This window comes from Poecilia reticulata, linkage group LG14 (assembly GCF_000633615.1).
Source record: "Poecilia reticulata strain Guanapo linkage group LG14, Guppy_female_1.0+MT, whole genome shotgun sequence".
Taxonomy (NCBI): Eukaryota; Metazoa; Chordata; class Actinopteri; order Cyprinodontiformes; family Poeciliidae; genus Poecilia; species Poecilia reticulata.
Window position 1 is genome coordinate 12,930,716 of NC_024344.1, and position 14,557 is coordinate 12,945,272.

At 39.9% G+C, this 14,557-nt stretch overlaps 1 protein-coding gene across 1 annotated transcript in view; it reads right to left on the bottom strand.

Moving 5' to 3' along the window:
- Nucleotides 1-14,557, bottom strand: part of pcdh1a (protocadherin 1a) — a 123,661-nt gene that overhangs the window by 102,466 nt on the left and 6,638 nt on the right. Inside the window, exons 2-3 of the mRNA XM_008427816.2 lie at nt 8,251-9,065; nt 3,617-5,803 (exon numbers count right to left, since the gene is read on the bottom strand). Coding sequence (XP_008426038.1) covers nt 3,617-5,803; nt 8,251-9,045 — 2,982 coding nt within the window. The 5' untranslated portion in view covers nt 9,046-9,065. The remainder of the gene's footprint in view (nt 1-3,616; nt 5,804-8,250; nt 9,066-14,557) is intronic.

Below are 14,557 nucleotides of genomic sequence, written 5' to 3' on the forward strand. Positions count from 1 at the left end.
CCTTCCTCACCCTGTCATTTTAAACCTATGACAAAATAAAAGCTAAAACCTTAATGATCAGAACTGACAGATTATGAAGAGTTGTTTCTTGCCCCAGTTTTGCTGATACAGTACAGAACCTGCTGCAGGCAGTAAGTGCAGTTCTGACACATCATGCCCCGATCTGATGAAATTAAAATTTAACAATCTACATTTCTCCACCACAGTGTAAAAGACACATTGTTTTTGTATGCCTGTTGTACCCACCGAAGGTGTCACAATGAGTTATGGGCTGATTTTGGGTAGCCCTTTTTTTGCCCTAAACTGATTAAATCAATATTTAAACGCTGCATTTTGTATTCACGGAAATTGTCGTTGTCGAATATTAAAATTTAGTTTGATCTAAAACATTTAAGTGTGACAGAAATGCGAAGACATAAAAAATCTGACTGGGAGCAGATACCTAATTTACAGCATTCTACATGAGACGGTAGTGTTATAAAGTGGCAGATTTACTGCTATGATTTTTAGTTTTGCAGTTTTATCCACCAAATTAAGCAACAACCCCCATCTGCTTACCCTGTTTGAATTATTCTTTTTCTGTGCGTGCCTTGGTTCCAAAACTGGAATAAATTGTTCTTTGTTAAATCAAGAGTTTCAAAAATAAACACACCAAAATCACTGGTCAATAGTAGAAAGTAAGTTGAATTGTGCAAAAGTGGACTAGTACCTACTACACTATCTGTTATTTTTAATATACTCTGTTTGACATAAACTTAAGCTAGAACTCCATTAAAATCAATGAAGATTAATTTTTGCCAGCTTTAAATAGTGCTCAACATTCAATCATATTCTAATAAAGACAACATGCAAAAATGTACCACACAAATGTCCATGTCAAAAGCTTTTATAAACCTGGTATGTAAACACAAATACAACTATGAAACTGCACTCTGAGCTTCAGAGGAAGAACGAAAAGGATTTTCAGCTTCAAATGGATTTAGAGCTAATAAAGTTAAATTCAAATCCTTTTGTGTTCATAATCTGTGAGCAAACAAGCAGTAATTTTTAGACATAATGTCAAGAAATGAACTGTGCCTCAAACCCAGATGCCTGATCACATTTCAAATGAAAAGCCATTGTTGAGAGCAGCGCAGTTAATTAACGCAAGGGCACGACTCTACATCTGTCACATCACTTGGCAACGACTTTAATTATATATTTTGGTCAATCTGTTCTTCCTGATGTGAGAGGGTACGCCATACACGAGACAACATCTGCTGAGGTATGTCACATGAGCTCTAGCATCTGCCTGTGTTTTTTTTTTTTTTTTTGTTCCGCCGACTGTCAATCACTTGAGACCCGTTCCTCATCCGTGTTTGTATTTATGAAGTTGGAAAACTTCATACGCAGCACTGTCAAGAGCTGAGAGCTTACAGCTGCGCCGCAGCCACAATTAGCGCTGCTCCGACTAAGCAGCGAGCCGACGCACGCGAGCCATCGAGATTGGCACTACACACAAAAAACCCAGACACACCCTGTGGCTCGCAGTCATTTTGGTCCCTTATGCTGTCCGTCAAGCAGACAGTGGTGACTCTTCTCCAAACTGACTCCACCCACCAAAAAGGCCTGTGATCACCTAAACTGTCAGCAAGCATCTGCTGGAACCACCACCCAGTCAACTGGGAGGCTGGCACTGAAGACGTCGTCTCCACAGAAAACGTGTCACCTACACATGTTCAGAACTCAGTGTCGCGTTTTCTCTCCTTCTATTTTTGCTAATTTTCTTTTTCTTGTTTTTTTGTTGTTTTTTTTTCATGTGGCAAACATTATCTCCAAAGCCTCAGAGAGTGTCAAACTGTTTTGTACCTGTGACACTGCGACGTGGGAAGCGTCTTGAAAGCTTGTGTCATCTTGTGTTGGGTGGAAACAAATCAGTGTCAAACATTTTCAGATAATGGCCATCCTTTAAAAAAAAAAAAAAAAAAACACTGTGGCAACATGAATATGACACCGTTAGATCTGGTTGTTGTGTGATTCTTAAATATATTGCTGGGTGTAGTTCAGAGATGTCAGTCATATTAGGTTGCTAATTACACTATTTGCAACTGTGGTTGTTTATGCAAAAAAAAGGCCCTATGCTATGCGGTCCTTTGAAGCAAGGCATCTTCGAAGAAACATGATTCTTTTTTGTTGTTTTCTTTTTATCATACTTCAGCAAAGTTCAGTGATTTATAAACTGAAAAAAGAAAAAAAAAAAAAGATGAGTTTCAAAATCTCCAGTACGGTGTGTTAAATGGAAAGTATCAAGACATCTGAACATTTTACTGCATTATATACCCCCATTATACCATTCAAGGATAATAGTTGCCTGCATAATCCCCATCACGCACTGCAAACTCACATGTACACACATGTACTCGTCTGGTCCAACACACAACATTCACACAGTTGCAAATGACACAGAAACCTAAAGACACACTAGCTTTCCATCCCTAGACAGTACTTTTTTTTTTTTTTACTGTTTGTAATCCCCTCTGAGTCTATTAATATTTTCTGTTACCATGGCAATTTGAGTCTTGCCAAATGTCGAGATAAGAGGAGATAAGAGCATAAGGAGCTGGGAGATAAGAGCAAGTGACTTGTGGAGATCCAGAGCACTGGAGGTCGGGTGCAGGAGCGGAAGTAAGTAACAGGAAAAAATGGACCTCGCCTGCTCGACTCTACTGCCAGTCTGATGGAAAAACTAAATATGACAGGCCACTGCAGGCCTCTGGAGGTACAGTAAATGGACAAATAGTCTCCATTTCCACTTTTGAACCCTCAAGGGAAAGTTACATGGGAGCATGTCCCTGCAGCTGATATCAAAGGAAACATTTTGACCGGCATGGGCACCCTGAACGGATATGCAGCCTCGGATGCAAAAAAAAACACAAAAAAACTGCAATGTACTGTGTATCCTTACAGAACGAGTGCTAGCTTCTACATGAAAATAAGCAACAGCAGCATATGTCTGTTTGGTCAGACCAATTCACCAAATTTCGATTCAGTCACACATTATCCTATCGCCAGTTCACCACAATACGTGTTAGCATGCCTCAAATCCTTTTGTTTGTCCGTGTTGCTGCTTCTAACATATCAACCTCGACACACAATGTCCAGCTGCTGCCTTTTATATTGCACTGATTAATATGTACAGTATTTAAGAGAAAACCAGTGCTGTTTACTTCATCTATCTGTGGTCATAACATTATGCCTAATCAGTGTTGAAGCATTATTCCTAAAACAAACCTCAATGCATTTATTCCACTGTCATGAGTAAGTTAGAACACGATTCATTTATCTACTCCAACTTGTGTTGTACATTAGCTCTCTCATCAAATTACAAGACTGAGACCTCAACTGATTAATACTGAGGAAAAACTGGAGGAAATGACGAGAACAAATCAGAAGAATTGTTTGCTCTTTTACTATTTATAGCCCAGAATGATAGTAACAAAATAAGCGCCACTGACATCATTAACATCTGTTAATATGCTACTTTCCTTTAAGTAAATCATAGTAATTGACAGGAGCTTACATCCATGCACAATTCATTCACTCCTCCAATGGCCCACCGTGTTCCGGCTGACCTTACCTGTTTGTTGTTATACTTGGGTTGGCTGGTCTTGTAGCTGTAATCTGAGTACTGGTCTGAGCCGGTGGAGTTGTCATCTCCTCCGGTTCCAACGAAGGTGTTGGCTGCAGGGAGGTCCTGCACGGCCTGGTGCTTCTGAGAAGCTGAGGGCGATTGGGCTTGCAGCTGGATAGAAGGTAAGGGAGAGTTGGATCGGTAATGCCTGCCGATGTCGGGGCTTCCCGGGGAATACGTTAAGGGCAGGTGTATGCGGGGACTGTCGTTTACTCCATCGAGATTAAACTTTAGACTCTTTTGTAGGCTGACCTCCTCATCTTCCCCAAGAGGCTTTGGGGACTTCTGTGGCTTGCCTTTTCGCCCTCGTTTTCCTTTGGTGTTTTTTGGCACTTGCTTGGGAGCATATAGGTCTTTTGTTTCTTTTTTACCCGCTTGATAGCCACTCTTTGTTTCTCTCTGGATGCGGTGGCGTATAAACACCACCACCAAGATCAGCATCACAACTCCTGCCACACCGGCAAGGCTTCCAAACAAAATGTTACTGCGATGGGCAGCAAAACCACTGTCTGGATCACCGGCAATGTCCCTGTCTAGTGGGGTGTAAAGACTGTGTCCAACTAAGGCTTCCACTAAGCTGACATTTGAAATGGTTTCATTGACATAGATGTGAACCAGGGCAGTAGCATGACGCGGAGGCTTTCCTCTGTCGCTCACACGTACTACTAAACGATGCAGCCCCCCATGTTTGCGGGTCATCTCCTTTGCCAGAGTGATCTCTCCAGTAGTGGGGGAGATGCGGAATAATTGGTAAGGATTTCCTCCAGCAATATTGAAGACTAACTCTGCATTGGGCCCACTGTCCAGGTCTTCAGCCTCCACCACCTCAACATGGCTGTCTGGAGATGCGAGAGGTGACAAGCGCCTGAAGGAAGAGTTGGAGGGTTTGGTGATGACAGGGTCATTGTCATTTTCGTCCAGTACATTGATAGTGACACCAACATAGGAGGACTTGGGTGGTTCTCCCCCATCCACTGCCTTTAGACGGAAAGTATAGCTGCTTTCTTTTTCTCTGTCAAAAGAGATGCTTGAGAGAATTGTACCTGTTCCATTCTGAACTACAAACTTCCCTCCATCGGGTTCTACTGAAAGGTGAACTCGGGCATTCTCACCTTTGTCCATATCTTGAACTGTTACCATACCCACAGGACTTAGGGGAGGCATGTTTTCCAGTACTGAAAAGCTGTACCCACTAAGCATGAACTTTGGTTCATTGTCATTGCGGTCAAGAACTTTGACCACAACTGTTGCTGTTCCTTTGTGGACAGGTGAACCTTTGTCTGCAGCTGTGACCCGAAACTCATACCGCTCTTTATGTTCACGATCCAGCGGGCTTCGAGCTCTTACTTCACCTGAGTTTGGGTCAATCTCAAACAAACCTTTGATGGTTGAGTCTGCAACAATGTTGTACAGGAGTTGGGCATTGGTGCCACTGTCAGCATCTGTCGCAGTGACATCCAAAATCCTCTCTCCCGGTTGGTTTTCTTCAGCAAAGTCAACCTCAAACAATGTTGGGGAAAATATCGGAGAGTTGTCGTTCACATCGGTCACCTGAACTTTTAGGGAGTTTGTACTGGACAGCGCTGGATTTCCAGAGTCCACTGCGACAATTTCCACTCTGTAGTCCCTGACTCTTTCAAAGTCAAGTGGTGTGGTTGTCTGAAGAAAATATTTTCTTTTGTTGTCGGTGGGAGAGTCGCTGGCAGGACGGAGCTGAAAGGGCACATCTCCCGCTACCACGCATGTGACGACAGCGTTCTCTCCTTCATCTTTGTCAGACACTTGCACCAAAGCAACAGCTGTCCCCACTGGCATGTCCTCCGAAATATTGGCCACTCCGTCACTGTGAGTCACCAGACCAATTCCACGAATCTCCACAGCAGGAGCATTGTCATTTTGATCAGTCACTTCAATCGTTACGAACGTCTTAGAGCTCTTAGGTTGAGGGCCCTTATCCCTGGCCACCACATAGAAAGACAAGCTGCTGATTTCCTCCCTGTCCAGTGGTCCCTTCACATAGATAATGCCAGTAGACCGATCAATTCGTAAGAGTCTTGGTACTGGGTCCACTGCTTGGTGAATAGTGTATTCAATTTCTCCATTAGGGCCCATGTCAGAGTCATTTGCTTTGACCTATAATCAAAACGGAAGACATGGTTAAAAGCCTGGACGACATGCATCAAATCGGGGTCAAATCTGAAAGGAAACAAGTGATGGATTTTTTTTTTCACTAAAAATGTATGATTACAAAACTGATGGAGTAGATCAAGGCGAGCATGAAAACTACAAAACACATAGCATACATTTCTTTATGGCCTTTGAACTTTGATATTGATTGTTGTGTCACTGCATCTATTTTGTGTCTTTATTGCTTTTTCCAGATTAATAGGAAAACATATGGTATCACATTAATAAAACAATTTCTTTTATGATAGTCAGTGAAGATTTCACAGCAATATGTTCAGAGAAAGCGGCACAGAACATCTTACGCCTACATCAAGACACTGTGTTGCTGTTATTTCAGGATTTTTTTTAATAAGAAAACAGCACCACAGCAAGCAATGAGCAGCTTAATTACCTATAAAACCATGCTGTGCTAAAGTTGTGCTGCATACTGTATAGTTGAATGAATAAAAGAGTTAAATGATGGTGTAAAAGCTTATATAAAAGACTATAAAAAAAGAGTCACACAATTAATTCAGAGTGCATTTAAATTCCAAAAAAAGTTAAAGAAATGCAAGGATTTGCAAAAAAAACTCAGAAGTCACACAATGAACATAATAAAATGTTCAAATATTTAAACTAAGATATACATTATTTGAGGGTGAAAAAACTATTTTTGAACATTTTATTATGTGTTATTATGTCAATGACACATCTAAATACCCAGATTTAGACTGTAAACCATCCCCTCTTCATTTCAACATCTCCCCTTAAAAGTTGAGGAATAAGGAAACTAGTTGCTAGAGATTTTAAAGGTGAATGACTTTTTCCTATTCTTTCCTTGTGAAAGAATGGGGGAAAAAAGAGGAGAAAAAAGAGGAGTGCCATATCTAGAATCCCTGCGATGTTATATCACTACAAATTTTGCAGTTCAGCAGCATTTTGCTTTCTTTTCCCTAAGCAACCAATGCATCGCGGGAACCGTCGTATGTGACTGTTTTGATCTGGCTGGCTGTGTAAATGACTGTGTCTTCTAAGAAACATTGGACTCAAACCAAAGTAAGGCCTGCTGTCGGAGTAACTGGTGATTGCGCAGTGCCCACAAATTAGACTAGCCACCTGAAACTGGCTGCCGAACAAATCTGAGAATATATTCTCCAAGATGAGTCAGATCCCTGATTACACCAAAAGTAGAGCTCTATTTTAAATAACTTAAATGTTGTTTATTTTATTTTGTTTTCGCTGTTTTATTGTAATATGAAATGTTAACATTTACTGTTCGAAATACAAATTGTTCCAAAAGCTGAGCCAATTACCAGATGCTATCAGTGCGAGCTGAAGACTGGTGAAGAGTAACTTTGCTCCTCTGTGAGCTTATTAGTGAGATTATTCTAATTTTTCTGTGTTTTGATTTCCTTTTCTTTTATTAGCACAAAAAATATATGACTGCAAAGTCCTTAGAAACTGGTAAAGATGGATTTTGTTTTCTTAGCTGTTAATGTTAAAGGCCTGCTGTTACTAACGCTAAAACCCTTCCAAAGCTAAATCTACCATTAGTTCAACTGTGTTGCAACACTCATAGCATGCTGCCTACCTCACATTAGTATTTTTTTAGCTGTGCATGAAGGTACACGCAAGATTTAGAGAATCACTTATTCAAAATGTTATTGATTTCTAATATAGTAAATATTTATTAAACCATGATTTTAAAAAAAGCTATTAGATCTGGTGGTTTGAGCAGATACAAATATTTCTTTGCTAGTTTTGAAGCTGATTTGGTCTAATTCCCAAATGCCTAAATTACTATCAGCTTTTATTTGTTGGTGTTACTCTATGAACATAATAATGGCAAAAGGTACAATAACTTGATCCGTACACCTATGGAAACAACTATAATTAAATTTAGCTGTTGTTCATTTGGGTATCTTGCTTCAGACTATGAATTAGTGTTGAAATGAATATAAAGCAAAAATGTATGAACAGCCTTATTATACAGTAACTTTAAGAAACAAAATGTTTCTATAAATTTATGCTTTAAATGAAAACAATTTGATCACAGCATTTACTTTTGATCAAAAGGTTTGTATGAAATTAAGTTATATACAAATCTTTTACTGACCCATTGCTACATACCACTTGGTTTTACAGCCTTACGTTGCCTCCCCCTTTTCTTTTGAAATTGCAAAATTTGCAAATTTAAACACTTAACATGTTCAACATTTTCCTGCATTCAAATTACTGCATTCAATTTTTATTCACATATTATACAATGTCCCTTTTTTGGAATGGAGACTGAAAATTATATTGAGACAGATTCTGAAAACAAACTAAGAAAGATACATTTTTAGCTATTTACTTTTTCTTGTTATTTAAAACCATAACATTACACAAATATAAATATTCTAAGTCAATCTCACCTGTAACACGGAGTGCCCGACTGGACTGTTTTCTAAAACTTCTGCGTCATACGAGGCCTTTTCAAACTTGGGGGCGTTGTCGTTGGTATCGGTAACAACCACTCTGAGCAGAGCACTGCTGTAGCGCTGAGGGTTCCCTCCGTCCACCGCCTTTATGGTGAGGTCATAAGAATCCTTTAACTCGCGGTCCAAATTGCCGAGGACGATGAGCTGTGGGAGTTTCCCTCCCCTGTCCTCCGCCACTTGTAAGCCAAATAGAGTCGCTGCATCTGGGCCCGCAGTCAGCGCATAGTCAGCCACTCCATTCCTCTCAGAGTCCCTGTCAGTGGCTAGAGGTATGGGGAATAATGCCCCCATGATTGTGTTCTCAGGTACCGAGATGGTGAGCACAGAAGAGGGAAATTGCGGGGTGTTGTCATTGATGTCCTGTACTTCAATGCGTCCTTCAATAAGTCGTGGGCTCTGGTTTTGTATCAGGTCTGTTACCGATACTTCAAATTCCAAGTAGCACGGCTTGCCCTTGGCCAGGGACCGGCAGTCCCGGAGGGTCTCTCTGTCTATTGGAATCTCCGTAGTGAAAATGTCTCCTGTCTTCCCATCAACTCGGAGATAAGGGGCGCCCACCTCAAGCTTGTAGAGGTGACCTGAATCTGGCAGCCCCTGGTCCGCTGCCAGGCTGCCTATGAGAGTGTTGGGGGGTTGCTCCTCCTGGACTCGGTAGAGGATACTGCCATCGACGGAGCCACCGTGCAGCACCACGACCCAAAACAGTACTACTCGTAAATTCAGTTCCATTAGGTCATCAGAAGATCTGCCTGTAGAAAGGAAGAGAAGAGAATTTGGGTCATGATGATGAGGATTTCTCTTAGAAACCCCACTTCAGCATTCTCCTCTAGCCGGTTTCCAAATGGAGCAAGTTTCACAGGAAATAATTACATATTTTATCTTAAAGTGAAATCATAGGGCACACATCAGCAGCTCTTGCACCCCAGAATCTAATATTTAGTCAGCAGGGAAAGGGAGAAAATCATTACATTATGATCTGGTTGCTGTACGCTTGTAAAGCTATGTATTTTTTATTTATTTATTTTTTTGTTAATACTTTGTAGAAACCTAAGCAGACCTAGAGGCGATGGGAAAAAAAAAAAAAGAAAGAGTTACTTTTTTTTTCTGAAAAATGCAATAATAACCATATCCCACAATGGCTTTGTTTCTTTCCCAAAGCTTCAAGAGCTTCAATAAATATCTTGACTTTATGAATTCCATGCAGAAATTAATGTCAGAACATGAAATTAAATCTCGCAAGCACACGCATAAAACAAACTGGAAAGCCAGTGTGGATTGTTTCAGCTGAATAATCAAATAAAAATATAATACGAAATCTCACAACCAGAGAGACTCATTATTTCTGTATTATACCATTAGACATTGAGTGGGGGAGCTGTGTGAGCTATGTGTGTGTTTGAGTTTGTGTGTTATGGGTAATTGAAACAGGAGCAAATCATTGAGGTTAAGCATCATGGTCTGGTGCTTTGGAAAACTTAATGGTGGAAACATTTTTTTAACCGCTTTGCATGCGCAGTGCATCAGGGGAGTGCACCACCAACAATCGTCGCGTGTTGTTCATGTTGACGCCTTCAGTGCCTGCTGTGAGGCAATACAGTGGGTTCATGTTAGTGATGCACTGTTTGAATATACAGATCGATACTCGCTCTTACGGCTGAGGGATTAGTCAGGCTGGACCAATCCATAGTCAATACTGTTGCTCTGCCAGTATCTTAACAAAATAATTTAATTTCCTTGTTTTTACTTGAGCTGATAAAACAAAAGGAAAACTAAAGGCTGCATAGCCGGTTAAAGGCTCTAGGCCGTCATACTTTAGCAAGAAAATCAAAAGGTTTACAAGGGTAAATCATGAGTACATTACAATTAACCTTTTAATTGTTTTCTAAGCAGATAAGTGATTTGAAAGCAATGTTTTCGAAAGCAAAAAGAACCTCTTAATGCAAAGATTGGATTATTTCTTGACAAGAAAAAAAAAAAAAACCTTTTTTTACAACAATTTGTCAAGTAGATTTGTGGTGGCTTATTTGTGACACATAGAGAGGATTTAGCGAGCGCCTTTAAATCTGTGCAGAGAATGTGGTTTACACTTTTGGATATGAACGACCATGATTTTGCAGTCCTGCAAGCAGCAAGTGTCTGAATAAAAGGCACACAATAGAGAAGCAAGAAAAGAGTGCAGGTACGGTCAACGTTTTGTCGGAGCTGTAGTTTTGTGCCGGCCAGTATGAAACTCCAAAAGCACATGATTTTAGTGTGGTGTGATGCACATTTTCTGCTTCTTTTGGTCATTTTCTTTTAAATCCATTTCATGTGTGGATGTTGTTTTCCATTTTTTTGAGTGTATTTCTTTATCTTTGGGTAAGCAATGAATTTCTATGAGGCAAAATGAATGTCTGAACCACGTCAACTGGCTCCTCTCAATGTGGAGAAGCAGTGGCTCTGCCATATGGTCAAGCTTCACATCCCATCTATAAGGGAGAGATCAGACACCATAAAAGGCCCTGAATTACTTAAACTCCCCCATGTGCGGCAGGACTTCTTCTCTGACCCAAAGATACTTCTCTACCCTTTTCTGGCTCATGGCTATGGCCTTGGATTTGGATACACTGATTTGCATCCGGGTAGCTTCACACCCAGCTGTGAATTGCTCTACTAAAAGGTGGGAATCATGATCTGATGAAGCCAGTAGGACCAAATCATCTGGAAAAAGCAGAAACAGATGCCCTCAACACCTTGACTGTTTCTAGGAATTGTGTCCATAAAGGTTATAAATAGAATCAGTGACAAAGAGGAGCCTTGGTGGACTTTCAATGGCAATGAGCCCCACCGACTGCTGGCACAGCCCTTACCAAGAGTTCTCACCACAGAACCATTGGAGTATGGGGTACTCCAACACAGGACTCCTGTGTTTCCTCTCAGGACCCATGAGTGAAAACACTTACTGAATATGCGGAGAGAAGTGAGACCTGTGTAATCAGTGCATGTCTTATGTGTTAACACAGTAGTTTTCATGCTATGACCAGTTTTGTTTGCACTATTTGATGTCTTGTCTTTGCTTCTTTTCTAAAATGCTTTTTACGTATTTCTTAATTCCAGTCATGGGTTTCAATTCAGCTGTTGTGAGCTACACCTTCTTTACATGATTAAAAACAAAAGTTGTAAAAACTGCAGTGTTAAATTCCTTTTAACACTGCGGTTGTGCCATCTTCCCCACTTTCCAATTTACATTAAACCAAGCGAGGATCAAAGCAGCCGTGGCTCAGGTGACCTTTTGCGGACTAATATGCAGGTACATGTGAATAAACAGAATACTGTGACAAAGCTAAATGTTTTTCCGTCTCATAGTCTCTTCAGAAAATGAAACTCATATTTGATTCATAACACATATTACTAAACATTTCAAGCATTAATTTATTGTAATTTTAATGATCGTGGCTCAAAGATATAATGAAAACTGACAAATCATCCATCCATCCATTTTCTTTTAGAAAATTAAAATATCGCAAAAAGATTAAATACTGGAAACTCACAGGAACACATTTACATTACCTAATTAACTCAAAACACCTGCAAAGGTTTCCGAAGTCTTTAAATGATCTCTCAGTCTGGGTCAGCAGGCTATGTACTCATGGGTAGGACTGCTGACATGACAGATATCCAGAAGACAATCATTGACACACAGTAAGCCACAACAAGTCAATGTTAAAGAAGCTAGTTATTCTCAGAGTGCTGTATCCAAGTTACCATGGCAACGTCGGCTTGCATTACGCCTCAGCACTACCATGGACTGATCCCCTCCATGCTGCATTGATGCAGTAATTTATGTACATGGGAGCTCAACCAAGTATTGAGTGCTTAAAAATAATACTTTTCAAAACCTTCGACATTTCTGTTTAAAATATCCTATGCTAATTTTATTSATCTTATGTAACATTCCAATTTTCTGTGGTACTGAATTTGGGTTTTCATTGTTTTTATGCCATAATCATCAAAAATGCATCACATAAAGAATTGAAATATTTTTTTCTCATCACACATGTGATGAATATCTGTAATGTTTAGGTTTCACAATCTGAAAGAAAACTATAAAACTGATTATCATTATACTTATCTGGGATGTGCCTGTAAATATGTGAATACAACCATTCGAAGCAGACTAAGTAAAATTCATCTCTCCGTTTACATAAAATGACGAGCTGGAGCAGAATAAAATGTTTATTATTAGACACCGAAGCCCAAATACAGAGAAATCCGATGAGAAATCCCATTTCCTTTTGAATACATTGAAATTGGAAGTGCTGGTATTGATGCACTAATTGCTCGTGTATTGATGTGTAAGCTTTTACATTTGTGGGGGGAGACCTCCAGTCAATGTTGCGTGAATGGTGAGGGCTGAGTGTGTGTGTGTGTATGCGTGCGTGTGTGTGCGTGTGTGTGTGTGCTCATGAGTGCATGAGGAACAGACAGGCAAAATGACAAACGCAGCAAAGACACTGTGGAAAAACAGTTCCTGTAGTTTAGACTAACATTATAATATCGACACTGTAACACTTTGTGACACCATTTAGAAATCACCACAGTTGGTAGAGTGCAGAGTTGCTTATATATGTACCTCCCAAAAACATTTTTAAGCAATAATTTTCAAAATAAAAAGGCCTCATGTAAACAAAACGTTTTCAAAGCCGCCGTTTTTTTTGCACTGAATTAAACTTAGTCAAAATACACTTTTTGCCTTGCTTGTTTAGCTTTAGGGAGAATCTGCAAGAGATGTTTGACTTGAGTTTTCTCCGGAGGTTTTCTCCAGGTCTGGGCGTCAGAGGTTCTGCTTTTAATTTTAAAAAAAACAACATCTTTGTGTTTTTGAAGATGTATTTGCGGCTGAGATGGCGTTGCTCATGCTCATGCTACTGTCAGTGGCGACAACTTTACTTCAACAGAGCTTGCAAATGACCATCGCTGGATTAGTATCTGAGCTTCTAAAATCGTCTGTGAGGTGGAAGTTCAGCGGCTTCCACCTCACAGAGTTCAATGCGGCTCTCGCATCCAAGTGAAATGTTGTAAATCCTAAAGCTCCAGTATTTAACTTTTATTAACTTCCTTTCTTTTTACATACTGTCTTTATGTCTTGACAATATGGTACAAGACAGATAATCTGAGACAAATAACAAGCTCCTCTGCTTTCTCCAAATGTCTCCTCCTCGGTTTCTATTTTTATTTAATATTGACTATTGAGTTTAGTTCTTTACAAAATGGCCATTTAGACATAAAACCCCTAATTGATTTCATTATGTGTTGTTTAGCTGGAACTGTCCCTCAGCTATTACAGCCACTTCTAACATGAGCAGGCATGCTTTGATAGTGACATGATTGTTATGGTTGATGACACTCATGACTTAATGCCTTCCAGTTGGCCTCATGCCTGTCTTCCAGATGGCTCTGTGCCTGGCAGCCCAGTGAATTGGTGTTTTCTTTTTCTTTGTTTACATTGACGCTAAAAATGTATGTTGTTAGTGAAACATGCTACCACATAGCAAGAGTTTCTTGCAGTAGACTTTCACTGAAACTATGTCTTTGACATTTTATTTCAGGTTTCATTCCTATGAACATTAGATCAAAAGCTTCAAAAGTATCACATTCATCACATTTTTCTTTTTTTTTTTTCCCCAAAGTACTCGGAGAGTAGAGAGAATTTCAATTGAGGCTGCCGTCTGATGAATTGTGTCAGACCTCTAGACCGGCTATGTGTCTCACAAAAGTTCGCTACATGAGCGAAAAGAAAAAAAAAATCAGAAATTAGAAGTGCTGAATACGACCAGGAGTGGCGTTTCCTGCTTCTCAGCGCTTTTTCCTTTAGAAAAGCTTGGTTATCATCTGCCAGCCCAGATGGTGTGGAGACCCATAAGACTTACAAGCTGATTCGGGCCGATCGCAAATCAGCATAAAATCAAAAAGACGAGCAAAGGGTTAGTTATTCCGTGGACCGCAAATGTGTTTGTCTTCTTAGAGTCCCGACAACTCCCCTTAAATCAAATGTTTCATAGTGAGTTTCGAAGTAAAGGTCTTAGCTTCCACTTGAATAAAATGTATAATAATGGGGACAATGCCTGCCATGCAAGGCAAAATATTTAAAAATATTCAGGAGGAGAAAGAAGAACATTTTAAGGCTTTCAAAACGCAACCTGAAAATGCCCAGAAGCAGAGGTAAGAAAGAAAACACTTTTTCTTTTTTTTTTTTTTTTTT